The 27,352-nt window shown below is 56.2% G+C and overlaps 1 protein-coding gene across 2 annotated transcripts in view; it reads right to left on the bottom strand.

The window, feature by feature from the left end:
- Window positions 1–1,651: 1,651 nt before the first annotated feature.
- Window positions 1,652–27,352, bottom strand: part of ACSS2 (acyl-CoA synthetase short chain family member 2) — a 29,721-nt gene continuing 4,020 nt past the window's right edge. The window contains exons 3-19 of one of the 2 annotated variants that reach the window (XM_062009213.1): window positions 14,390–14,481; window positions 13,163–13,266; window positions 12,810–12,882; window positions 11,958–12,033; window positions 11,468–11,579; window positions 9,947–9,985; window positions 7,661–7,798; window positions 7,304–7,474; window positions 6,461–6,594; window positions 5,623–5,755; window positions 5,242–5,298; window positions 4,949–5,029; window positions 4,530–4,638; window positions 4,354–4,422; window positions 3,003–3,179; window positions 2,347–2,421; window positions 1,652–2,197 (exon numbers count right to left, since the gene is read on the bottom strand). In XM_062009213.1, coding sequence (XP_061865197.1) covers window positions 2,070–2,197; window positions 2,347–2,421; window positions 3,003–3,179; window positions 4,354–4,422; window positions 4,530–4,638; window positions 4,949–5,029; window positions 5,242–5,298; window positions 5,623–5,755; window positions 6,461–6,594; window positions 7,304–7,474; window positions 7,661–7,798; window positions 9,947–9,985; window positions 11,468–11,579; window positions 11,958–12,033; window positions 12,810–12,882; window positions 13,163–13,266; window positions 14,390–14,481 — 1,768 coding nt within the window. In that variant the 3' untranslated portion in view covers window positions 1,652–2,069. The remainder of the gene's footprint in view (window positions 2,198–2,346; window positions 2,422–3,002; window positions 3,180–4,353; window positions 4,423–4,529; window positions 4,639–4,948; window positions 5,030–5,241; window positions 5,299–5,622; window positions 5,756–6,460; window positions 6,595–7,303; window positions 7,475–7,660; window positions 7,799–9,946; window positions 9,986–11,467; window positions 11,580–11,957; window positions 12,034–12,809; window positions 12,883–13,162; window positions 13,267–14,389; window positions 14,482–27,352) is intronic. The other variant, XM_062009214.1, reaches the window with a different exon arrangement.

The raw sequence follows: 27,352 nt of genomic DNA, 5'->3' as shown, positions 1-27,352 counted from the left end.
GAGGCTGGTCCTGGGCTGGTTTGTCACAGGAGGAGTGGAGGGGAGGCCCTGGCCCTGTGTCTGCCCTGGGAGTATGGGCAGGGCTGGAGCTGCCAGGCAGGACCCCCAGGAGCCTGGCTGGGAGCTGCAGCAGAGCTGAGGCTGGAGCTGAGGGTGAGGGGGAGCAGGGCTGGGGGATGAGGCCGCTGCCAGCAGCCCCCCAGCTCAGCTGTGGGCAGGGGCTGCTTTGTGCCACAACCCTGCCCTTGGCTCACTCAGCCTCAGGGGCCTGACCCAGGCTGGGGAGGGGGAGCAGAGGCTGTGGGGCCCTGGGGCAGGGTCAGAACACAGCCTGGGCCTCCTGGCCAATGACAAACCCTCCCCTGGGCAGCACCGTGCCCCTGCCCATCCCCACCAGCCTCCACTGCTTCCACAGCCCCCCCCAGCACCACCTGAGCCCCCCAGCACCATCTGAGCCGCCCCAGCATTGCCTGAGCCCCCCAGCACCACCTGAGCCCCCCCAGCATTACCTGAGCCCCCCAGCACCACCTGAGCCCCCCCAGCATTACCTGAGCCCCCCAGCACCATCTGAACCCTCCCAGGACCACCTGAGCCCCCCCAGCAGCATCTGACCCCCCCAGCCCCACAACTCCCCCCACCCTCAAGGCCTCATTTGCACTTTGTTGCCTTGAACTTTATTCCATTTGGCTTCCCCCGGGAGCTGGTGCAGCCCCAGGGCTGGGGCAGGCAGGGGCTGCCCAGGGGAGGGAGCTGCTGGGGGCCCCCTGGGCAGGGGGTGGCACAGGGCCAGGGGCACACAGGGAGGGGAGGGATCAGAGCCCAGTGACCCTGAGAGCAGCAGAGCTGAGGGCAGCCACCAGCCCTGCAGTGCCCCCCAAGCCCTTGGGGCTGGGGCCTGGGCACAGCACCTGCTGCACCAAGTCCCAAAGCCCACTTCTCCTTTGGTTTAAGTGCAGACATCCAGGAGTTCACATGCAGTGGTCAGACACAGCACACAGCAGGGATGGGTGGCAGCTCAGCTGGGGGCTGGAGGTAAATGTGCTTCAGCTGAAGGGGCTTTGGCAGGTCCCCTGGGGGGCTTCAGGCTCTTGGGCTGGAGGCTTTGGGGGTTGGTTTTCCCTCTCATCACCACAAAGCTGGGTCACATTTCAGCAGCAGCTCGTTTTCAGCATCTTCTACCTCTTTTTCCCCTGCTGAGGAAGCAGCCAGGCCCCAGGCAGCTCTGCCTGCTGGGGTCCCTCCCCACAGCAGCCACCCCCAGCCCTGCAGCAGTGCTGCATGGGGCAGCCCAGGCCCACACCTCTCCTCCTGGGCCATCCCTGGCTGGGGAAGCAGCAGCAGCCCTCACCCCACAGGGCACAAGGAGCACATCTGGGCAACAACTGGCTCTAAAACTCCTCCCTGAAGCCAGAGCTGCCTCCAGCCTTGCCCTGCTGCCCTGAGGCTGGCAACCTCAGCTACCCCCAGGCTTGGGCAGTGCACACAAGGCTAAAACTCAGCTCCATGGCTACGAGGTGAGTGTTTCCAAGCTCTGTCCCCACTTGCCATGCTGTGAGGAGATGGAGCTGTGTGTGGGCAGTGGCAGATGCCCCCCCCCTCCTCCTGCCTGCACGGGCTGAGCCCAGCACCGCTGCTCCCCCTCCCACCCCCCAAAGCTCCTTCCTGCTCTGCACAAGCTGCCAAGGCCCCTCAGTTCCACAGCCCTAACACCCCCCCAAAAACCAACCCAAAGGAAAAATCAAGAATGAGGTGCTGAAAAGGGAGAAGGAGGAAGAGGAGTCCCTCTGCACGAGGCTGAAGCTCAGATGGACAATGCCCCTCTGGCACAGGCTGCAACCCCTGGCACAGGGCCTGTCCAGCACCAACCTCATCCAAAGCCTTTGCACAAACACTTCAGGAGGTGAAAGTTTCCATCCCAGGGCAGGCTGAGGGGATCAGGGGAAGGTTCCATCCCAGGGCAGGCTGAGGGGATCAGGGGAAGGTTCCCTCCTAGGGCAGGCTGAGGTGATGAAGGAACTTGCTCCCCAGGACACTGCAGCAGTTCTGCTCAGCAGGGCCAGGCCACGCTGCTACTGTTTAGTGTCACATCTGCTGTTGAAAAGGTGTTTGATGATGCCTGGGTTGGCCAAGGTGGAGATGTCCCCCAGGTCATGGTCATTGGTGGCAATCTTCCTCAGGATGCGCCTGGTGATCTTCCCTGGGGACAGGCAGCAGAGGAAGCAGCGCTCAGGGGCCTTTCAGCACCCTGCTGGCCCTGAGGCTGCTCCCCCCAGGCCTGGGGCAGCCCTGCAGGGCTGGTGGCCCTGCCCTGGCAGCCAGTGCCCTGCAGTGCCCGTGGGCCCTTACCTGAGCGGGTTTTGGGCAGGCTGGGGGCACACTGGATGTAATCGGGTGTCGCTATGGGGCCGATCTTGTCTCTGACTGCAGAGAGAGAGAGAGAGGAGAGCTGTGCCTGTGGCTGCTGGGGGTCCCACACACCCTGCTCAGGCAGTGACCCGCTGCACAGCCTCAGGGAGGGCCCAGCAGGGCTCATCTTCCCAAAGGCCTGGCCACTGCCCATTCTCTCCATCTTCCAGAGGCCTCTCCAGCCCCTCAGTGTCCCTGTGGCAGTGAGTGAGGGGCCCAGCACCGAGCACAGCCCTGGAGCTGCAGCCTCCCCAGGGCCCAGCACAGGGGACAATCCCTGCCCTCTTCCTGCTGCCACCCCAGTGCTGATCCCAGCCAGGATGCCCTTGGCCTTCTTGCCCACCTGGGCATGCTGCTGGCACCAACCCTCCAGGCCCTTCCCCCCAGCAGCTCTCCAGCTGTGTCACCTGTGAACTCACTGAGGGTGCCCTGGATGCCCTCACCCAGGTCACTGATGGAGCTGTTGAACAGAACAGGCTCCAGCACCGAGCCCTGGGACATACCACTGGTGACCAGCCCTCACCCCCCAGCCCCTGCCCAGCTCCCTCCTCCCTGTCCCTGCCAGCCAGCTGCCACCCCTGTACCCACCCCTGTACCTTGCTTTCTGAGCTCCTCTGTCAGGCTCTTGCTGAAGTCGTGGCCGTCCCTGAGGGTGACGAAGCAGTAGAGACACTGGCCCTTGGTGGCGTGGGGGTGGCTGACCACAGCAGCCTCAGCCACAGCCCTGTGCTCCAGCAGGGCTGACTCCACCTCTGCTGTGCTCAGCAGGTGCCCTGCAGGCAGGAGAGACAGTGTGGTACAGAGCCCAGGGGATGGGGTGCTGCAGCCCCCCAGGATGAGCTCTGCAGGTGGCAAAGGGCCCAAACCGTTGGGGTGAGGGCATCAGCTCCAGCTGCTCCACAAAAGGCAACAGCTGGAGAGAGCCTGGGCTGCCCTGAACCTGCCAGCTCTCACCCACCTCCCCTGGCCCTCCTCCCTCCCCCCTTCAACACATCATCAGCTGCTCACAGCCACGGTGTCAAACACAGCAGAGGCTGAGGAGCTGGCTTGGCACCAGGAGACCTGGGAGTCAGCTGGAAGGTGCAGAGGGGAAGAGGCCCAGGAAGGGGCTGTGCTGCAGCTCAGCACTGTGGGGACACAGCTGAGGGCAGGGGCACAACTCAGCCCTGCACACCCCTGACATCCCACACCACGGGAAGGTGCTCAGCTCCCACAGTCATCCACTGCTGGAGGATCAAGCACTGCTGGGCAGATGAAAGGATCTGGTTTGATCCAGGGATGAGTAGAGCAGCATCTCAGAGTCAGCTGTCAGTGCCTGTGGGCTACAGCCTCTGGCAAAGGAGGGAGGGAGCTATTCACTGCAGTATCTGGATTGAGGGGCTCCAGAAGCAGCTGAGTCCCAAAGATTTGGATGAGAGAGGTGAGAGAATCCACCTCTGCAGACACAGCTCTGAGCAGCCTGATCCAGCTACTAAGGTCTCCCCATAGGCAGCAGCAAGATGGGCTTTAGGGACCACATGGTCCTGCACAACCTCTCTCATTCTCTATGGCCTTTGGCACAGAGGCACCCTGGCTGGTTAAGGACCTTCTCTCAGAGGATACAAAGGTTTCTTCCCTCCAGTGCACTGACCCTGAGAGGGGTGTCAGCCCCTGTGCCAGGCTGCCCAGGGAGCTGGGGGAGTGCCCAGCCCTGGAGGGATCCCAAAGCCGTGGAGCTGAGGTGCTGAGGGCTGTGGGTCAGTGCTGGGCTGGGCAGGGTGAGGGGAGGGCTGGGGCTGCAGCAGCTTCGGGCTTTTCCAACCCAAATGATTCAGTGATGGAATAACTCCAGAGCAAAGGCTGCTGAAAGGACTGATCTGCCTTGGGAACAGCCAGTGCCAGACAGGCAGATGCCCACCAGTGCCAGGAAGCACTTTGGTCCCCACTGAAGACAAAACTTGTCCTTACCAGAAACATTGAGCATGTCATCAATGCGCCCCGTGATCCAGTAATAACCATCTTCATCTCTCCTGCAGCCTGAAACGAGGCAGGAATGGCAGGTGAGGGGAAGTGCCAGCCCCAGAGCAGCCAGCAGGCATCCTGAGGGCAGGCCATGCCCAGCCTGTGCCCCCTGAGCTCCTCACCATCTCCTGTCACGTAGTAGCCAGGGAACTTCCTGAAGTAGGTGGTCTCGAAGTGCTGGTGCTGCCCGTAGAGCGAGCGCATGATCCCGGGCCAGGGCTGCTTGAACACCTGGGGCAGGGGGAAAGGCAGCCCTGAGCCACTGAGAGCAAAGGCAACAGCCAGGCCCTGCTGCACTGACACACAGCTTGGCTGAGGAGTTGTTTCCATCCTCCTGCCTTGGCCCCACGTGCAAGTGCATTGAGGATCAGTTGAAGTGTTCACAGCACACAGCTCTCAGTGGGTCAGGGCAGGGAAGGGAGTTCCTGCCACCCAAGGAGGGCCCTTGTGTGGGCACAGAGATGTGTGGCTGCTACCAGGGAGGTGGCAGAGCTCAGGGGGATGGGCAGGGGAGTGGTGGGGTGGGTCAGCCCTTCTTTACCAGGTAGCCTTCTGCTTCTCCTTCCAGTTCTTCCCCCGACTCGTTGAGGATGGCAGGGACCACTCCAAAGAAGGGCAACGTCTGCCATGGGCACCAGAGAGCAAGGAGACAGGAGGTGAGGCCACAGCTGTGTGAGGGGCAGAGGCAGAGCAGGGGCAGCTCTGCAGGGGCTGTGGCCAGGCTGGGCAGCCACCTCCCTGCATGCAGCAGCCCCCCACAGCCACCCTGGCAGGCCCCAGGCCAGGCATCAGCCCCTGCCACAGCCCAGGGAGGGGAAGAGCAGGAGTACTCACAGCAGAGCCAGGCTTCATGGGGGTGGCAGCAGGGAGGGGGGTCAGCATGTGGCCACCCTGCAAAGGAAAAGTAGCAAACAAGTGAGTTTGGGCCATGTCAGCCCATCCCACAGCCCCCTCTGTCCCCCCTCTGGCCACAGCAGGGCCCAGTCAGACACAGCAGCTGTGGAGACAGGGCCTTGGGTCCAGAGCAGACATTGGCAAGGGCCCCTTGGAGAGAAAAGCCTCCCTTTGGAGCCTGTTTGAGGTCAATGCTTGCAGGCCACAGCAAATCAACCAGTCCCCACAGAACCAAAGCAACACTGCAGAAACCTGCCCAGAGCCTCTGTGGGGAGCCCATGGGACACAGAGCTCCCAGAGAGCCCCAGGGGGAGAACTCACTGTCTCTGTCTGCCAGAAGGTGTCCACGATGGGACATCTCTCCTCCCCCACCACACGGTAGTACCACAGCCAGGCCTCGGGGTTGATGGGCTCACCAACACTGCCCAGCACCTTCAGGGACTTTCTGCTGTGCCTGTGGAGAGAAGGGGGCTGCCAGGAGCTCAGCAGGACACAGAGCAGCAGCTGAGAGCCTGCTGCAGTCAGAGCCTGCAGGAGCCCCCTGGGAGCTTCAGCCTCTCCCATGGGAGATGAAAGGAGACCTCTGGGATTTTGGTGTCTCCCACTTGGTTCTGCTCCTTCCCCTCCCTGGGTCAAGGGGCAGCATGGGGAGGCCTCTGTGCCCAGCACAGCTCTGGGAGCTTTGGGTCAGTAGCAGGGAGAAGCTGCAGCCTTTGAGTGTGGCTGCAGCTTATAGAAGAAGAGGAGAAGCTGCTTAGAAGTGCCAGAAGGAAATCAGTGCTGGGAGGGCAGAAACATGGCCTGTAAGTGCAGTGGGCAAGGCAGGGGATGCTGCAACAGGGCCTGCAGCTGCAGTGGGCAAGGCAGGGGATGCTGCAACAGGGCCTGCAGCTGCACTGGGCAAGGCAGGGGATGCTGCAACAGGGCCTGCAGCTGCAGTGGGCAAGGCAGGGGATGCTGCAACAGGGCCTGCAGCTGCACTGGGCAAGGCAGGGGATGCTGCAACAGGGCCTGCAGCTGCAGTGGGCAAGGCAGGGGATCCTGGGATCTTTAGATGATATGCTGGGGAAGCTGCTGCCCACAGAGGATGCTGATCCCCTGGGCACCCCCTGGAGCCTCTGGGAGCAGGGAGCCCGTGGCACTGGGCACTGGCACTCACTTTTGGACAGGCTCCTCGCCGTGCTTCATCAGCAGCCGGATGGCTGTGGGTGCTGTGTAGAACTTGGTCACCTTGTACTTGTCCACGATGCTCCACATTCTGCCCACGTCTGGGTATGTGGGGACACCTTCAAACTGAGCAGGAGACAGCAGTGAGCCAGCAGCTCCTGACAGGGATGCCAGGGGCACCAGGCAGCTCAGCCCAGGGACCTCTCTTACTGCTTCCTTGGGATGGATGTGGCATCAACCTCAGATGTCACCTGACACACCCCAACAGCACTTGGGGCCACCACAGTGACAGTCCCACCAACCCAAATGCCTCTGCCCACAGGGTACAGGGCCAGAGGTCCAGACCCAGTGACAGAACCACAACCAAAAGTACCAAGAACCTCCAAAAAGGACTCCCCCAGCATGACACTGATCCCCCTGCTTGCATGGCCCCCAGGGCACAAGCCCCTGGCTCTGTGCACAGCTTACAGCCACACACTGCCAAGGGAGATGCAGGCACAGCAATTAAAGGCTGGTTGTCAAACATCACTCCCTGCTCCTGATGCAGCTCTCACATTGCCCCACAGCAGCCCCAGCTCCCCTGGCACACACAAGGCTTCTACTTCTGAGGGAAAGAACCAGGGGAGCATCTGAAACAGTTACCACTCAAAAGCCACACACAACCCCCCCCTATTTGCTCCAGGGCAGCCACCCACATGCTCCTTGGGGACTGCTACCCCTCCTCCCAGAGCCCAGGGCACTGCACACAGGCAGCAGTGGTGTAGGGATGCAGCTCAGCACCACAACCTCCACTTTTGGGGGCTGAAGCACCCGGCTGCCCCTCCCCAGCACTTACCAACACGCTGGTGGCCCCGTTGGCCAGGGGCCCATAGGTGAGGTAGGAATGGCCTGTGATCCAGCCAATGTCAGCTGTGCACCAGTACACATCCTCAGGTTGGTAATCAAACACATACTTGAAGGAGGTGGCAGCATAGAGCATGTAGCCACCCACTGTGTGCAGCACACCCTGCCAGGAGAAGGCATCTGTCAGGGCAAGCCCTTCCCCTCCCAGGCTCAGCATCACCGACCTCCCCACCCGGAGCTCCAGCAGCAGTGACCTGCACAACCCCTTTCCCAAGACCTCCCAGGGCTCCTCCTCTTCCTGCTGGGACCCCCGGGGTGGCTCAGCAGCTGCCCCAGCCCAGCCCTGTACCTTGGGCTTGCCGGTGGAGCCGCTGGTGTAGAGGATGAAGAGCCCGTCCTCGGCGTCGCACCACTCGGGCTCACACTCGGTGCTGGCCCTGCTCATCTGCTCGTGCCACCACACATCCACAGCTGGGTCCCAGGGGGGCTGAGAAGGGCAGAGGATTAGAAACAGACCCGTTGAAAAGGAAGGAGGGGGAAGTGTGAGGACAGGAGGGGTGCAGCCCCGAGGTTCAGGGCACAGCTTTGCCGCAGAGCCCTTTGCTGCAGACCATGCACCACAGCTGCAGCTCCTGCTCCAGAAGCTCCTTTGCTCAGCCCACAGCCACCAGGAAAACCTTTCCACACGGTGCTGGCTGCAAGACCTGAAGCAGGTTGCCCACACCTCTGGTAAGGCTGACAGATCCCTCTCGGGAGCAGGGGGTGGCAGGAGAGGGCCGGCAGCAGCAGCTGCTCTGCCTCGGGAGCAAACGGGCTCCTCCTGCCCTCCAAAGCAAAGCAGCACACTCAGCACAGCCACACACCCCCCGGGGACCCTGAGGGCAGGGGAGCCCCAAAAACCCCTTCTCTGCAGTGTAAGGTCATTTCCCTGATGAGAAGGGATCGCTGCAGGGCAGCAACACCCAGCACTGGCTGCACAAAGGAGCTGCCTGAGGATGCCCGAGCTGGACCAGAACCACCAGCACCTGTGGCTGCTGGGCAAGGTGACCCCAGCAGTGGTGCTGGCTGCCTACACAGTCACAGCATCACAGAATCTCACGGGCTGGGAGGGACCTGGAAAGCTCATCCAGTGCAACCCCCCTGCCAGAGCAGCACCACCTAGAGCAGGGCACACAGGAACTCATCCAGCTGGGTTTGGAATGGCTGCAGAGAAGGAGCCTCCACACCCATCTGGGCAGCCCCTGCCAGGGCTTCCTCACCTCAACAGGGAACAAATTCTTCCCTGTGTCTCTTTGGAACCTCTTTTGTTCCAGCTCATTGTCCCTTCACTGCCCATCCCTGAGCACAGCCTGGCTCCAGCCTCCTCACACCCACCCTGTATATGTCTGTAACCATGAATGAGGTCACCCCTCAGGCTCCTCCAAGCTCCAGAGCCCCAGCTCCCTCAGCCTGGCACCACAGGGAGATGCTCCACTCCATCTCTGTGGTCCTGCACTGAACTCTCCAGCAGCTCCCTGTCCTTCTGGAACTGAGGGGCCCAGAACTGGACACAACATTCCAGATGTGGTCTCACCAGGGCACACCAAACTCCACCTGACCTGCTCACTGCTCCTTGGAGTAGGTTTGGGGCAGCTGAGTGGACAACACAGACCTCAACACAGGGTGCACTGACCCAGCACCTTGCAGCTCCTACCTGGGGCACATCTTGCAGAGCCAGAGCCCAGAGCACAGGCACAGCCCATGCAGAGTCCCTGCAGCTCCTGCTGCTGGGGTGCATGGGGAGCACAGAGCAGCCTCAGGGTCACACAGGGACTTTCTGCAGTCCTAAAGATGTTCCTGTGGCATTGGGAGGTACCAAGATCCCACAGCTCAGTGGTGCAGGGGACACTGGCTGCCTGACAGCCCAGCAAACCCAGTCTCCCTGGAAAGCTCTCAGATCCCCAGGGCTCCAGGCTTTACCTGGGGATACAGTTTGCACAGGTCTGTCCCACCAGCAAGCTCCCAGCAAGGCACCAAGTCAAACAAGCCCAAGACAGGCTCCCACCAGCACATCCAAGAGCTGATTTCTTGTTCCTCCTTCTTCAAAGATCCCTCCATCTTGGCACCCAGCCTCCAGTGTCCCAAGGAGGAGGTGAGACCCCTGAGGCCAAGCTGCCTCTGCCTGCCTGCTCGCAGCACCCTGTGGCTCCTGGATGGGCTCAGGTTGGGTCTGGAGCTGCAGGTTGGCTGCCTGCAACTGTGGGTGATCCCTGCCAGCCTCACCATGGGGGGAAGGGCATCAGGAGAGCTGCTTTCAAAAGGCAGAGTGTGACCCATCATCCCAACACTGCCAGCACATCCTCCTGTTTCTGCACTGCCCCTGTCAGCACAGGGGCTGCACTCGGGGCTTATGGATGTGGATCTGGCAGCAGCACAGGGGGTGACACTGCATCCACCCCAAAACCAGGGGCAGCTCTGGCCAGGCAGTGAGTGGCATCTGTAGCTAACATGCAAGGGCTGGTAGCCCAGTTAGGAAGGCTCTGGTAGCCCAGTTAGGAAGGCTCATGTGGCCGTGCTGTGGTTAAGGAGGTGCAGTGCTGGAGGGGGAAGCAGAGGGGAGGTGCCAGGAGGGAGGCAGTGCTGGGTGTGTAAATACCTTGGGATGGAGTTTCTGTGAGCTCTCAGTCTTTTTTTCCTGTCAAAAATCCACAAAGAGGGTGTGAGAGTTGAGGAGGGTCCCACACTGGGCTTTGCAGCCAGGGAGCTGGAAGCCCACAGGCCCAGGGGGTGGGAAACGGAGGCTGGAGAGCACTGGGAGCTGGGGCCAGGCCAGGGTGGGAGCTGAGGCCAAGCCAGAGGATGCCTCTGGCCACAGTCTGTTCCCATCACCTCTCCTGGCTGCCCACTGCCTCCAGGGTGGGTGACAGAGGCCACCCCCTGCTCGTGGCCAGCTGGGCACAGCAGCACAGGGCCCACAGACCGGCCACCAGCCTGGCACCAGCGCACAGTGTGGGGGCAAATCTGCCCTCCCAAAGGAGCAGTCTTGGATAAAAAGGCCAAACAAGTGGAGCACTAAGAGACAAAGGGTGGGAGACTCCCTCCAGCCTCCTCCTGGGACACTGCACAAGAACATCACCTCAGTGAGCAGTGCAGACACAGGCTCCTCTGCCACCACCCAGAGCTGCTGGGCACAGCAAGGGCTGCTCTGCTCCTCCTGCAGCCCTTTGCAGTTACCCTGCCTGAGCAGAGGAGGCCAGTGTGACACAGCCAGGCTGGCACAACCCAGCAACACCCCAAGGAAATTACCTCAGCTGAAGGAGGAAAATAAACTCAAAGACACAGAACCTGCTGGGCTCTTGTTCCAGGGATGTGCTCAGGCTGTCCCTGCTGAGAGCAGAGCCTAAAGCTGCCCAAATCCAACCCACTTCAGAACCAGCAGCAGCCTGGGGAGAACTAAGGGCAAATAATCCCCAGACACATGGGGAGAGAACCACTGGGAGACAGGGAGCTGTCAGGTAGTTGAAAGCAAGGCTGAAGGCAGCAGGACTGCCCAGCAGGCTCAGGAGCTCAGCAGGCAGCCCCAGCTCCACCACACCTTCTCCTCCTGCCACCCTCCTCTCACCACATTCATTCCTCTGACCCACATCCTTTCGGTTGCAAGGGGAAGCCCCATCCCTGATAGCTGACAGTCCCTGTGCCAGAGGCACACACACTGCACTGCCCTCAGCAGGCAATGGTCATGTTGGGGCTGTGTGGAACCCACACCATGAGCACAGATGTCCCCTTGACATCCACCTTTCATCTGTTCCACAACTCTGTTTCCTCTCCTGCTTCCCCTGTCACAGCTACAGTGCAGGACAGTGCTGGAGACAGATACAGGGTTAAAAGTCCTTCAGTGGGTAGAGAAAAGGGGGCTTCTTGTCCCTGTCCTAATGGCTTTGGGAGTACTGTACCCCCTGTGCTCTCAGGGGTGCTGTGGGCTAGCAGCAGGACAAGGGCTTGGTGAGGCAAAGGAACCATTTGTCAGACCCAACACAACAGCAAGAGGGGAGATAACAGGAACCAGAGTCAGAGCAGGAGCATCCAGGGAGGCATTGCAGTGGTTTGGCACTGGTTGTTTTGCTGGACTGAGGCCCATAGCAATGAAATCCCCCCTCTCACCCCCCCAGGAGCATACCTGTACCTCCTGGCACAGCCTTTTGGGAGGGGGGGACTTGCTGCACGTCTCATCCACTATCTCTTCCCTCCCCAGGTGCTTCACCACAATGCACCTCTTCAAAGGGGAGCCCCTGTAAAAGGCAGGAACAGTCAGACCAGGCTGTTCAGGCTGGGCTAAGCCTGCCCTTCCTGGGCTGTCAGGCAGCACTGGAAGCAGAGCAGGGCCCCTGAGCTGCTTTTGTTGAGTGTATGCCACCCTGCAAGCTGCAGGCACACCAAGAATAGCCAAGGGGCTGCAGCCACAGCAACAGAGCTGGGAGAACAGGAAAGATCAGTCTGGGGACTGAGCTGGGGCAACTCCCATGGAGGAATCCCAGAATGGTGGGGGTTGGAAGAGACCTCCAGAGACCAGCTCGTGTCTGACCTGCTGCAGAGCCTACAAAAACTGCCACTGGTGCAGGAGCAGATCCCAGCAGCAATGCCCTTCTAACCAGGGAACACAAACTTACCTGGCTTTACATTTCTGGAGGGCTTCATCTGCAATCTGCTTCAAGTTGACAAGCTTGTCCCCTCGATAAAAGGCATCTGCAGGATGGTAAGGGAAATGTTAGAGGGGCTTCAAAGCCAAGGCAGCCTGGGATGGCTGGGAGCAACAAGCAGCTTCAGGAGGGCAGGGCAGAGCTCATGCACTGGAGCAAGGGAAAGCAGACAGGCAGCTGATGGGAAAACTTTCCTAATACACCCTTTTAGCCTAGAGAAACAGATGCCAAGGGAAACAGTGAAATTCCTTTCCTGGGAGAGGTTCCAATCTGACCCAACAAGTCTCTCAGGAATATTCTGTGGGAAATCATCCAGGGTGGCCAGGACACAGATTGCAGTTAAGGGGTCCTTTCTGTGCCACAGATCTATTCACAAAACCCTTCCCCTTTTGCACTAATGCAAAAAACCATCTGGGGACAGGCAGGGGGCTGCCATGCAAACACTGCCACTCTCCTGACCCCTGGCTCTGCAAGGCCAAGAGCTGCAGCAGCAAGTGGGAAGGGAGGGAATTCCCATGTTAGGACTGCCTCACAAGTGATACATCTTGCAAACATCTGGCTAATTTGGGAGGAACATGGATGAGAAGTGTTTGGAAACATGTCACTAGCAGCTGGTGACATCATGCTTTACAGGGTGAAGAGGGAGGGCTGCTTAGACACATGTGGAGAGAGGGAAACGGCCCTGGAGCACAGCTACACACAGTGCATCTGCCCTGCAGCAGCTCAGCTGAGGCACTGCCCCTTCTTCTGCCATTTCCAAGTGCATGTGGCTGTTGAAATAAGGTAGCAGCACAGGCTCAGGGGCACAGGTGTGTGTTTTACCTGCTGTGACGAGGAGAGAACAACCGCAGTCGAGAATGCGCTCGCAGAGAGAGTCTGCTGAGAAACCTGCAAACTGGCACAGACCACACAGCCAGGTCAGCAACAGCACAGACCCCAAACAGCCCAACAGCAGTTCACCCATGGCAGGTGACACCACCAGGCACTGATGGGCAGAGTTGAAGGTGCTTGTTCCACAGTTAATAAGGAAATGGGGTAGGAAACAGCAGCACCATAGTTTAGTTTCCATCCAACTCATGGTCAACATCCACCTTTCCATTTCACCTCCCTTAAACAAGAGCTGCTCCCTCCAGAAATGCTCAGCACTGAGAGCAAGGCAAAGGGCTTGTTCTTACCACAATGGAGTGCAGAGCTCCAATCCTGGCACAGGCAAGCATGGCCACAACCAGCTCCAGGATCATGGGCAGGTAAATCGAAACCCGGTCACCTTTTCTCACACCTGCAGAGGGAAAAGGAACGAGGCCTTTGTCCAAATGAACACATGTGAAAGGAGCAGGACATAGAAAGGAACTCATGACTTGAAATCAGCACATATATCCATGCAATAAAGATTCAGCTGGAGTCAGAGCTTAGCCAGCCTTGGGTTTTGCCTTTCAAGCCCTACAGCACTGGTAAGATGACTGCAACAAATGCTCCGTGTTCTCACTGCAACAGCCCTTGGAGGAGGGTGAAATGCATTGTCTGAGGTTTAACATGGCCAAGTGCACTTGGGCCACACCAACCTCAGGCAACTCTGCTTGAGGCAGAGGAGCTGGAAAGCTGCCTGGAGAAAAAGTGTGTGTGCCCAGGTGGGCAAGGAGGCCAAGGGCATCTTGGCTTGGATCAGCAGTGGGGTGGCAGCAGCAGCAGGGTAGGGTTTGTCCCCTGTGCTGGGCCCTGGGGAGGCTGCAGCTCCAGGGCTGTGCTCAGTGCTGGGCCCCTCACTCACTGCCACAGGGACACTGAGGGGCTGCAGCATGGCCAGAGCTGGGCACAGAGCTGGGGAAGGGGCTGGGGAGGAAACAGCCTCAAGTTGCCCCAGGGGAGGTTGAGATTGGAGCTGAGGCAGAACTGTTTCCCTGAGAGGGGTGTCAGCCCCTGTGCCAGGCTGCCCAGGGAGCTGGGGCAGTGCCCAGCCCTGGAGGGATCCCAAAGCCGTGGAGCTGAGGTGCTGAGGGCTGTGGGTCAGTGCTGGGCTGGGCAGGGTGAGGGGAGGGCTGGGACTGCAGCAGCTTCAAGGGCTCCTCCAACCACACAATCCTATGACTCTATGCAAGCAGTGCCTGCTGCTCGTAGGAAAACCCCAGAGCAGCATGTTTTAAACACAGATTCCTCTCTTGTACTGTTGATCTGATCAGTTTTCACAGACAGAGGCAGAGTTGAATCTCCAAAAGTGTGTTGCAGAGCAGATCTGCACCCACCCTGCTTTACAGCTGTACAAGGGGAGAGAGAAGTGAAGCTCTTTGCAGAGAATTATTCAACAGACTGGCAACCACACAAAAAATGATACCCCCCCACTCCCACTCCCAAGCCCTGGTGTAATGGGCTCCCCAGGATGGAGGGCTGGGGTTGCCCAGCTGTACCTTGGCTGTGGAGGACGTTGGCAAACTGACAGACTCTGTGCAGCAGCTCCCTGTAGGTGATTTTCACAGAGTCCCCCGGCTCGTTCCCTTCCCTGGAAAAGCAACGTGACATTTGTTACTACCCAAGGCAAGAGGGACACTGCAAACCCACAGGTACTGGCTGCTTGGGGCAGTGTGTGTGTCCTTCCCAGCACAGAGTCACCAAGCCCCAGAAATCCAATACTGGGCTAAAGTTCTTGAGCAGTAGCAGAACCTAGTCCAAAACCCCCATTCCTGTGGAGATCACTGCACTGACAGCAACTGAGTGCAGGCACTGGAAACATGGAAGGTCCAACAGAACCAAAGGCAGGAGCACACAGGCTCAAGAGCAAGCCAGGACTTAGAGCATGGCACCCCTGCACTTGTGCCTGCAGACACATGGAACAGCAGGCAGTGCTGTTGGGCAGTAACACCCTGCCCTGAAATACCTCCTGTCTGATGGACTGGGATGGGATGCCAAGGGCTGTCTTATTTTCCAAGGTCATATATAAATATACCCATGTGTGTGTGTCCTGTGCCACTCCTGCTCTGTGTTACTCTCTCTGTGGTCCTCCAGAAAGCCTGAGCTCCCACAGCTCAGGTGCCAGCTCAGTGGGACTCTGCCATCACACACACCAATGGGAAGAAGAGCCAAGAGCTGCAGGCAGAGATGGAACAGGATCATCACATCCCCAGGGAAAGAGCTTGCTACCAAAGTAAAAAACAGCTAGTTCCTCACACAGTGCTTCAGCCATGGAAACGAGGTGACACTGCCAAAGAACCAGGAGACTAATGAAGAGTTTGGAATCCCAGAATCCCAGGATGCTGGGGGTAAGAAGGACCCTGCAGAGCTCATCCAGCCCAGCCCTTGGTTCAGGGGGCACAAGAATGTGTCCAGGTGGGTTTGGAAACCTCCCAAGAAGGAGCCTCCACACCCTCCCTGGGCAGCCTGGGCCAGGGCTCCCTCACCTCAGCACCAAAGGAGTTTCTCCTCCTGTGCCAGTGAAACCTCCTGTGTCGCAGCTTGTGCCTGTTACACCTTGTCCCATCCCTTGAGACAACAGAACAAAGACTGGCCCCATCCTCTCCAGAGCCACCTTTCAGAGATTTAGAAGTTCTTATGAGGGCCTCTCTCAAGGCTTGAACAGCCCCAGGGCTGCAGCCTTTCCTCCTCACACACATGTTCCATCCCCTCAGCATCTTGGTGTCCCTGCACTGGCCTCTCTCCAGCAGTTCCCTGTCTCTCTGCAGCTGGGGAGCCCAGAACTGGACACAGGACTCCAGATGAGGCCTCAGCAGGGCAGAGTAGAGGGGGAGAACCTCCCTTGACCTGCTGCCCACTCTTCTTGCTGCCCCTCCAGGATGCCATTGGCTTCTTGTCCACGAGGGCACATTGCTGGATCATGGTTAGTTTATTATCAACCAGCACTCCCAGGTCTCTGTCCTGGAGCTGCTCTCCAGCAGGTCACCCCCAGCCTGTCCTGGTGCATGGGATTGTTCCTCCCCAGGTGCAGGACTCTGCCCTTGTCCCTGTTGAACCTCATGTCCTCTGCCCAGCTCTCAGTCTGCCCAGATCTCACTGAACTGCAGCACAGGCTCTGGTGAATCAGCCACTAAATGACTTCTCACTCTCCAGAGCTCCCACACTCAGGAAGCAGGGAGACACTTTCCCAGGTCTCTCCCCAAGGCAGCCACGACAGAAACATCAGTGATCCATGAAAGAACAGGGGTATCACTCTCAGCTGACAGGTCCCCTGGAAAGGTGTCCCCCTGTGTGCAGCCAAATGAAAGCCAAGCTGGGTGCTGGGGAGAAGCCAGGGAGCCCCTCCCCACCGTGCCCTCCCCCAGGACAGCAGCCAGGCTCTAACTCAGGAACACAAACCTCACTGCTTTAACATCTCAAACAGTCCACAGCACGCAAAAAATAAGCACTCAACTCGTGCTAAAACTAACCACTGCTCCTCCTTCCCCCAGCAACACAACCAGAAGAAGGCTCCTGCCATGCAGAAGTGCTTGGAGATAACCCTCATTTCTCCTGTCATCCTGTGTCTGCACAACAGTGACCACGTGCTCCAACAGCAAACGTGGTCCTGGTGGAAAGAGCATTAAGAGCTGGGAGAGCCCCACTGATAGAAGCTCTGCACCTCCTGCCCTGTGTGGGACAGGGGTTTCAGAACCATTCCAAAGCTCCTCACAACCTTGGCTCCTGGATACCCAGTTACACTCCTGCCTTCCAGGCTGCTGGGCAGCAGTGAGGCCCAGCCATACCTGTACTGCACCTTCCCACCACTGCCTCCTGAAAGGGGATTCCCTTGATTGATCCTTTATGCAAGCTTGGCCCCTTTTAAGTGCAAAGAAGAGAGACACAAGAATGCAAAGTAAAAGACAAGCATGGGAAGAAGAACTAGTGGCCAGGGCAGGCAGCTCAGCCCTGGCACCCCAGCCACATCCTCACCTTTCCCCATTGTAACCAAGAGCATCACTCTGAGCCAAATGACACGTGAGACTGCCAGATGAGGTCCCTTCCAGCAGGGCTCTGTGAGTAAAGTGAAACCAGGAAATCAAGAGTTTCCTTTTTGACTTTTAATGGAGGGTCAAAGATCCAAGAGCTGATTTCAGTGCTGGACTGAGCAGCTGTAACTGATCTGGCTCAAAGGAAGAGCATCTGCTTCTGTTGTGTGGCTGCACACCAAGTGTCTTCCCTCACTGTGAGAGGTTTTCCTTGGTGCAGCTCCGGTGCAGGTGCAGTCACATCAAGGCTAACACTGTGCAAACCTGCCTGGCTCCAGGCATGCAGTAAGTCCTGCTATGGAGTATCACTTCAAGACAATTATTATGCTTCCAAATGCAGGCTGGAGCATCCCAACTCCCTCATCCCTTCCCTGGAGATCCCTGCGCTGGGGTCTGCTGGGCGCTGCAGGTAGGCCCTGTGCTACCCAGGGTAAGCCTGCAGAGCTGGGCAGGAGGAAGGGACACCCCTTTGCCCTGCTCTGCTGCAGCACAGGATCTAATTACAACCTTTAAGAGAGAAACAGCTTAGGAGTAGACTAGCACAGGCTGTTCCCTCTGGAAGGCTCCCATGTACGGCAGGTCAGTGGCCCATGGCCCATTGTGCCCCCAAACAGGGGGCTCAGCCAGGCATGATTTTGGCTGGCACAGGCTTATCCAAGGACACAGCAGATAACACACTGGCTCCCCGTGCCAGAGAAGTGGGGCTGGGCCATCAAGTCAGTGGTGCAATACCTGCCTTAAAGGGAGAGGAAAGCTTTGCCTTCCCTGCAAAACTTGGGAGTCCTCCAGCACAAGTGCTGCAGCCTCACACTCCAGGAAGGCCCAGCTCCCTGCCTGGCTGCATTTCCAGGGTGTCTCCTTAACAGATCCCAAGGTGCTGATTTGCTTCAGGCTGGGGTGGTCACTGCTGCCAGGAGATGGGCTGCTTGTGTGCAGGGTGAGCACATCCCAAACACACCAGACCCTCCTCAGTGAGCTTTGGGAGGCAAGTTCAGGCCAGGAAACGCACTTGGGCTTGTCCTCAAAGCACAGAGCACTGCAGGAGCAAGGCAAAGTCAAAGAGAAGTTAAAACTTTTGCAAGGTTTTTCAGAGGGCTTTCAACAGCCTTTCCACTCAAGCATGTGACTACAAGAGAGCTCCACCAGCATCAGGGGGCAAACCTCAGGCTTTGGGTTTGAAGATGACTTTATGCTTAATGGGAAATGAGTCACATCCACATCTCTACAACACAAGATGCCTCCTTTCACCCCATGCCCAGCACAGGCCCCCGAGCGCTCTCTCAAGAGCAGGCAACTGCTTTAAATCTCCCCGTATCTGAAAATAGTTTGGAGTGCCCAGAGCTACACTCAGCAGCATTCTGAGCACTCTGTGCTCTCTGGCAGAAAAGCCCCAAGAGTGATGTCTTTGAGATGGAGCACTGAAAGGAAAGCCCACCCACACACCACTCTGGGTCTCAAATGAGAGCCTGGAGACTCCTGGCAGCAAGAGTCCTGCCAAGCAGCATCTTCCCTTTGGTGCCCATGGGATACAAGCAAGAGCTGCCAGTTCTGAGCCTCTTACAAGGACCTGTTTGTCCACATTAAACTCAACAAGAAACAAAAACAGAAGGAGAAAACCTCCTGCTTCTGCAAACAGGCCCACAGTGCTCACCTGCACTCCTACAGCACGCAGGCCAGGCTCCACAGAGCCTCACATCCCCCCACATGCCCCTTTTCTTAAGAACTGGTGATGGAAAGACTCAGCAGCAGTTCTGCAATTGCCAGCATGCCATCTTTGAACTAACAGCAGGCCTTCTCCTGAAAGGAAAACCCAATTTTCAGCTGCCCAAACTCCAGATACATCACTGGAGGAAATATGTGACGAAACACCCTTTGAGCACGATGTTCTTCTCATTTCCCTCAAACTGAATCCTGCAACTGGTAATCCCCAAATGTTACAGCATCATCTGGGTCACAGCAGGAATGTGTCTGAGGTTTTTCCCACTTGAGAAGCCCATGTTTTACACACTGCATGTTGTGTTCATGCTCAGCTGGAGAAAGGCATTTTTTAGCCAGATGGTCTCTGCTGAATCATCCATCCACTAAGTAAATGTAAGTCCTTTAAACTAAACACACAGATGCATAACTGGGGGCCTTCCAATTCAAGCTTTCTGTGCTTTGTTGAAAAAGTCAGGTTTCATGCAGAGGCAACAGCTTTCTAGCTGCCTGTGGCCATTCATTGCCAGGACCAGCCAGCCCAAGGGCATCGTGGACCATCACCACAGTGGTGTGCAGGGCAGTGGTGCTCAGCTCTGCACAAAGCAGATCCCTCACAACTTACTAAAGGAAGTCCAGGCTCTGCAGAGCTGCTGCTCCCTTCTGCCAGCAGTTACATTAACTGGCTTCTGGACAGTTGCCACGACACACACAATCCCAGGGCATGAGCCTTCAGTCACCCTACCAGGGTCTCAGAGAGGAACAACCACATGGAGAAGCCACCCTGGGCAGAGGAGGAACAAAATGTACAGGTGGGTAATCTCAACACTTGTCACCTCAGTGGCACAAGCAGGTGTAGAGGGGGCTCACAGATTGCCTGCCTGCTCAGTTGGGAGTGGGACTTTGGAGATGCAGAGCCACAGACTGATTTCACCTGGTGCCCGTGGAGCTAAATCAAGGTTAAGCTTCCCTGTTAGAGTGGCCAGCAAAAGACTTCATCTTGTACCTACATTGTGTAGCAGGGACAGTGGTTTGGAGGCACAAGCAAGTATTTCTTTAGAGCCTCATTAACTCCAGCATTGACCCTGTGGGTCCCAGTGTGGGAGAGGGGGAGCTGTGGCCAGATGCACCCCTGGGTATTTGCACCAAAGCAGGGTAAGAAGTCCCTGTGCTCTACCAAGCCTCAGGGCTGACTACTGGACTTTTCAAAGCACTGGTCTGCTTCAGCCACTCACCATGTCAGCAAGGGGACCTTACATTGCCCATCCAAGCAAGCTGAGCCCACCTCAGAGGTGGGATAATAAGGAGCAGGGAGGGCAGGAACTCCCCTTGCTCAGTGCCCAAGGGGATGCACACTTCCCAGAGCACCCAAAGGGCCCAAGCAAAGCTGACCCCAAACCAAATCAGCAATGCTAATCAGACTTCCAAGAATAATTATTTGCATGGCCTGGCTGAGTAATGGGTGAATACACTTCCCTGTGCAACACTGCCTCAGCCTTTGCACCCAGCTGCAGGAAGCACAGGCTGCACCAGGGGGAATTGGGGTTTTCAAGGTAACTGCTAATGATAACTGTGGTTTACGAGGGTTGTAACACCACTAAGAGAAGCTGGTGTACAGGAGCAAATGATGAAAGGAAGCCAAGCAAGTGAAGTATTACAAGTTTCAAGACCTGCCAGACCATCTGCAGATGCACAGACAGTCAGAAATGGAAAGGGCAGAGACCAAAACAAGCAAGGGCACAAAGCCAAAGCCCACCTGACCCCTGTAAATGCTCCACTGAGGACCAAAGGGGCTGAAGATCCTCAGTTTATCCTCTAAGCTCCCTGTAACCACATCACCCTCAAACAGAAGCATTCTCCCCAAGCTATTAATCACAGCTGGGGTGTGGGGCAGCTGGAGGGCAAGTTTTCAGAGCAAAGCAAACCACCTGATAGCCCCCAGGTTCCATTCCCCAGCTGGCAGAGGGGCAATGGCAGCCCACAGGGCAGTTGTGCTGAGTAAAGGTTCTACATTTTAGCTACTGGAAAGCACCCTTAAGGAAAGAGGGATTCCCAGTTTGAGAAAGGTGTTGGAAAAGGGAAAGGACCCTTTCACAGATGATGCATTGTCATGGGGAGGGTTTGCACAGGGGGGAACTGCAGGAAGCCTCCCTCAGAGCAGAGATGGGGACTGTGAGAGCATCCTCCCTAAAACACCTCTGGTGCCATCTAAACTAAAACATGCTGAAAGCCCCAAATCCCTCCCAGCCAGTGCATGAGAAGCACAGGATGGAGACAGCAAGTTCTCCAGCTCCTGCTCCACCAGCAACCTGTCCCCAGGGCACAGTGAGGTGAAGGAAGGAGCTTCCCTCTACCGCAGGCTCCTGCACGGTGGCATCTCCTCACGTGCAAGGTCACTGGGGGCAGCCAGACAGGCTCACAGCTTCCAGATCAGCCCCGTGTCCAGAATTAGAGCAGCTGAAATGCCAGGCAGAGCCTGGCTGGGCCAAGCTGCTGCCATGTGGGGAATGGGCTCACGTGAGAGCCGCGTGGGCAGCGACAGCCCCGGGCCCTCCCGCCGCCTGCGCCACACGCACGGGCCGCGTGCTCAGCCCCCGCTGCCGTGTGCCCTCCGCTCTTCTCAGGAGGCCCAGGAAAGCTGCAGCCTGAAGAAGGGTCTGCCCTGGAGACAGCTTAGGTAGTTAGGGAACAACAGCCACCACAACTGAAGAAAACATGGGATTTATTCCTTCACCTTCAGCCTCGCTTATCCCACGGGACACAGGGACAGCACTTGAGACAGTCCCTTAAAATGCGTCCTTGAGCAAACAGGCAAGTTGAAAGGTGAGGTTTGGAGAGAGCAGCTGTGCAGGATCATCAGGAAAAGACACCATTTCATCAGAAAAAAATGCTTGTATTTGCATGGATTGTTCACTATGCAAATGCTCCCAGCCAGGCTGCCCAAAGCTGAGGGTCTCCAGCAGGCTCGGCACTGCTGATGCCAGGAGGGAGCCAGGGGGTTGAAACAGCTTCACAAAACACTCTCCTGAGACATTTCATCAGAACAAGACAGGCTGCACAGCCCTGCCCATGGTTAACATCACCCACATCTCACAGAATCCCAGGATGGGGGAAGGGCCCTGCAGAGCTCACCCAGCCCAACTCCCTGCTAAAGCAGGTTCCCCTTGACCAGGGGGCACAGGAACGTGTCCAAGTGGGTTTGGAAACCTCCTGAGGAGCCTCCACACCCTCCCTGGGCAGCCTGGGCCAGGGCTCTCACCACAGCCACTACCCAGGGCAGTTCTGGGAGAGCCTGAGGGGTTTTGGAGGAAGAGGTTTACCAGGTAGCTCAGCCCATAAGGTCCCAGCAGCCCCAGTCCCACTGTGCCAGCACAAGGATGAGGAGAGCAGCATGATGGAGCATGGCCTGGGAGGAGCTGGTGCAAAGGTTTTCCCAATATGTCCAGAAATATTTGGCAGCACTGAGAGAACACTGTTGAGTAAACCTGGCAACAGAAATCCATTTTACAGAGACCTGCACTACAATCACCCCGTGATGCTCCCCATACACAAAGGTAGGGCCTAACAAAGCTCCAGTGTCAAATCATTCTCTGAGCCATCTCAACTGAAGGTTGATCCTGTGCCTGGGCTGAAGGGGTTCCTATTGCTGTGAAGAACCCTAAGCCAGGCTGGCAAACAGCTCTGTGCCGTGCTAGAGCGGGAGCCCTGTGCTCTGCAGAGCATCACACACCATGTCCAGCCCTCAACATCCATCCTCTCCAGTCCACCTGACTCCATCACAGGCATTCCAGTGCCTGTATTTCACAAAACAGCTAAAATGGAGGGTATTTCTAAAGAGCCTCTGGGCCACCATCTGCTTTATGTCTTCTAATTCACCTTTAAAAATAGCCATATGGAAACAGTCTACAACGAAAACACCCAACACCCTGCATGGTTGCTAGTGTCCCAGGGGAAAAACCACATCAATCTTTCTGTCCTTCCCTCTCATTAAATACACTCTCAGATACTCCTTCTATCTGCACCCTTTCAGAACCTGAACAAGTACCAGAGGCATCAAAAGAAATAACACTTACCTTGTGCAGCCCAACCACTCTTCACTTTGTAGACCCCGAGCGATGGCTACAGGGTAGAGCCCAGTTGGAGGTGGTCACTGCTCCAAAATCACCTCCTTTATTTATTGACCTTTCAAAATTTCCTCCAGTTTTCCCACTCACCTGCCAAGCTACATCCTAAAATCTACTTCAAGCCCCTTCCTCTGGCCTGTGGGATGCTCAGACATCTCTAAAGGAGCTGCCAGCAGGTCCAGAAGCGAGTGCACTCACAGGCAACAGCTTCAGAGAAGACAGGATCAACAGCAGTCAGCAAGTCCCTCTTCAAGGGACATTTAATATCATTTTGCCACATTTTACAACATAAGGCAGCTTGCAAACACACAGGAGAACCCCCCAGTGATGGGACCAGCAGCCACTCTGTGCTGACGGGGGGCTGCTGGTTGCAAGGGGAATTCTGCTCCACTGTGGCTTCCTATTGAGTAACCATCAAGGCAAGAGGATGTGCATCAACTCTAATTATGTTCTTACTTTAAGTATTTTATAACACAGTGGAAAAAAAAAGACCACAGATGACAGTCTGGTTGCTGTTTTGTTTAGAGGAAAGTTTAAGACTTTGAAACCATGCAGAAAGAGCTGAAGTTTTTTCTCTTGAACTCACTGATGACGAAGTGTTGCAGCACGGCTCACAGGCAAGACTTCTGCTGCAGGTCACAGAGTTTGGCTCATGTCAGACAGCACTGTGAATCACACAATCCCAGACTGGTGGGGGTAAGAAGGGCCCTGCAGTGCTCATCCAGCCCAACCCCCTGCTAAAGCAGGTTCCCCTCCATCAGGAGGCACAGGAACGTGTCCAGGTGGGTTTGGAAACCTCCTGAGAAGGAGTCTCCACATCCTCCCTGGGCAGCCTGGGCCAGGGCTCCCTCACCTCAGCACCAAATGACTTTCTCCTTGTGCTCCAGTGGAACTGTTTGTGTTCCAGCTTGTGCCTGTTACCCCTTGTCCTGTCATTTCAGACCACAGGAAAAAGTGCTGCCACATCCTTTTGACAAACACCTTTCAATAGCTGTGTTAATGAGATCCCCCCTCAGCCTTCTCTTCTCCAGACCCAACAGCCCCAGGCCTTTCCTCCTCACAGAGATGTTCCCCATAAGACAGATGAACCCTGAGAGCCAAGGCTGTGGAAGAAAGCCACAGTCTGACACGAGAGGAAATACTCTGGGTGTTTACTGTAAGTAATATCTTCAGAGGAGTGTGGACTATTTTTACAGCCCAACAGGAGAAGAGTTTATGTCCAGCACAACACTGCTGATCTCTTGTTTAAACAATTTGCACTTGGGCCCTGAAACAAGCTCTGGATGAAGCTTTTATAAGTAAAATGGTCAAAAAGCTGTCTGCAGCTGGGAAACACCTCATTTGGAGAAACCCTGGATCTCTGGATGGAGCATACTGCCAGATTTTCCACACCTTTAGCAACAGTGAGACCAACAGAGGCTCAAACAATACCCCTCAGGGCCATGATAGGAAAACAAACTTCTAACCAGATTTTTGGTGGTCATGTCAACCTCATGCCTCAGATACACCTACAGGGAATGGTCAGCTTTCACCTGCTCAACTGTCATCTCATTCTACACAAGGAATATATCTCAGAAGATGGTGAGTGGTAACAGGAATGTAAAATGTGCTTTTCCTCAGAACTCAGGTGTGAAAGGCAACCAGGAAGGCCATGGATTTCCTTGAGGAATTCCCCTAAAGAAGGGAGGTGACATCTGGGAAAATGAGAGGCTTGGAGCTTACAGAGAACTGTCAGGGCTTGTGGTTTTGTATCACACCAGATTTCAACACTGACTGCCAGCAACGTGTAGAAATGCAAACAGAAGTGCAGCCCTGCTCCAGCCCTGCACAGCAGCTCTGACACAGGGCTGGGCACGGGAGGAAAAGGGAAGCTCATCGTGCTGCTGAGAGCCAAGAGCTCTTGTCAAAGGACTGGCAAGCAGTTCTAGAGTTTAACAGCTCTGAACACAGAAAGCCCATCAGGCACAACTAATGCAACTACCCACAGCAAAAATGCCATGCTGGGAACAAGCACCCACTCACACCTCTTCTGGCAAAGCCTCAACACTTTGGCCTCTGTAACTCATAGAATCATTGCAGTTGGGAAAGACCTTTGAGATTATCAAGTCCAAGCCCTCCCCTCACACTTGCCAAGCCTACCACTAACCCATGGCCCTCAGCACCTCAGCTATGTGTCCTTTAAATATCTCCAGGGATGGTAACTCCACCACCTCCCATGGTTAATAACCCTTTCTGTGAAAAGTTCTTCTTAATGTCCAATCTAAACCTCCCCTGGCACAACTTGAGCCCATTTCCCCGTGTCCTATGCCACTACTTGGAGCGAGTCTCATCCACACCAAGCCTGAGTCCTTGTCCACTGCTGCTCCACTCACACCAGGGTGCTGGGGAGAACACACAAGGCATTCACATGATTAAAATCAAAATAAACCAGGTTTTCCAGTCCCATGAGCAAACTGAAGGCTCTGATCTCCCATCCTGAATCCCTACAGGAGTTCACCAGCCCCTCTGACCATGAACTCCATTTATTCACCCCAAGTTTCACCCTCCTGTCAATAGTCACCATATGCCAGCATTGCACAACCACACTGCCACTCCCAACAGTGAGCAACTACTCTTAAAACAAATCCCAGAGCCTGTAATATCTGCCAGAGTAACAAGAGACAAGTTTCATAGATGTGAGAAAATCCAGGAGCTATTGTCTGTGCATGCACACCCCTCACTACTCCCCCAGGTAGCTATTGTGCAACCACACACCCAGAACCACAGAGTAAGGCAGCTTTGGATGGGGTATAGGCCAATATCTTAAGATATACCTTGAGTACTGTGTTCAGTGCTGGGCCCCTCACTCACTGCCACAGGGACACTGAGGGGCTGCAGCGTGGCCAGAGCTGGGCACAGAGCTGGGGAAGGGGCTGGAGCACAAGGGGCTGGGGAGGGGCTGAGGGAATGGGGGTGTTGAGCCTGGAGAAGAGGAGGCTGAGGGCAGACAGGAGCCCTCTGACACTCCCTGACAGGAGGCTGCAGTGAGCTGGGAGTCGGTCTTTTCTCCCAAATAACAAGCGATAGGACAAGAGGAAACAGCCTCAAGTTGCCCCAGGGGAGGTTGAGATTGGAGCTGAGGCAGAACTGTGTCCCTGAGAGGGGTGTCAGCCCCTGTGCCAGGCTGCCCAGGGAGCTGGGGGAGTGCCCAGCCCTGGAGGGATCCCAAAGCCGTGGAGCTGAGGTGCTGAGGGCCAGGGGTTAGTGGTGGGCTGGGCAGGGTGAGGGGAGGGCTGGGACTGCAGCAGCTTCAAAGGCTTTTCTAACCAACACAATTCTATGATAGGTCTGTATGAAGCAACTCAGAAGACAGCTACACTTTCTGTGATGAACTACAACAATCATTGCCCCTTGAAGGAAGGTTCAAGATCTATAGCTTAACAAACCACAAGTACATTCAATGTATTTTATTACCTGCTCTATGTGCACCTTATCTGCCTCATCTCCAGAAGCACAGCATTGTACTATCCAGCCTTGCTTCCAAAACAAGCTTCCCAGATCACCAGTTTATCACTGCACTCTCAGCACATGCAATGGGGACATGACAGGGATTGCTGAGGATGCACCCCAGAAAGCCTGTCTGATTAGCAGGGCTTGGGGGAAGGAGGGGCCAGGGTCATCTCTCTTCCCATGGAGAACCCCATGAGAGGAAGGAGCTGTGCTGAGCCTGTAGGCATAAACCAGAGCTATGGAAACTTTTCTGTAATGCTTCTCCCCGCTGTAGGGTCCACTCAGATTCCCCTGTGGAAGTAACCCCTCCCCAGCAGTCCCAGGGGAAGAGCAGCATTGGGCACATCTCTTTAGCAGGACCTGTAGCAGAGCTCTGCCTGCTCCCAGCAGCCTGCAGGCACACGCCTCTGACAGTTTAATCAGTAAAAGCAGCCTTCCCAGTGGTGCATTTGCCTTCTTTAAACAAACTGGGTGATTTAGGGACGTGCTTTCACTGCCAGAACAGTGCTGAAATGCTTCACTGGAAGCATGATAAGTCATCCAGGAAGTTACAAAAGAAAGGAGGAGTAGGTTTGGCACAGGACCCTGCAGAGTCCTAAGGGCAGTGCGAGTAGCAGAGCTGAGTGCATCCTGCAGAAGCTGGCTACAATTAAGCCCTTCTGAAAGTCTGGATGTTAACAGGCAGCATCCTCAGGCACAGCATCTGACACTAATGGAACACTGATACCTGTGAAGGCATCTAAAAAGAAAACCAAACCCCAGAGCTGATCTGGAGCACAGAGGCCAAGCACTTTGCTCTTGGCACTTGAAGGCAAGGTTTCTTCTTCAAACAGAAGAGGTCCAGACCTCTACAGCAGAAATGTAACCGAAGCATAGCAGCTTCACCTGGCTTCATTCTGGACTCTGGGCCCTCCCAGAATGAAGCCCTTCATGGTGAGGAACAGCCACCAGCTTGGGATGCACCCAGAGGAGCCTCAGGAACCAGCAGCTGGGGACCTGTCCCATTCAGTCCCAGCAGCACATTCAGACCAAACCAATGTTTGAACCTTTTTGTTTTGTTGTTGTTGGGGGGGCTGTTGGTTTTGGTTTGGTTTTTTCTCTTTTTAAGCATGTTGTATAGTTCTTG

Source organism: Colius striatus, chromosome 16 (genome assembly GCF_028858725.1).
Source record: "Colius striatus isolate bColStr4 chromosome 16, bColStr4.1.hap1, whole genome shotgun sequence".
Taxonomy (NCBI): Eukaryota; Metazoa; Chordata; class Aves; order Coliiformes; family Coliidae; genus Colius; species Colius striatus.
Note: the sequence above shows the minus strand (reverse complement) of the source record. Positions and strands in the feature narration are given on the sequence as shown.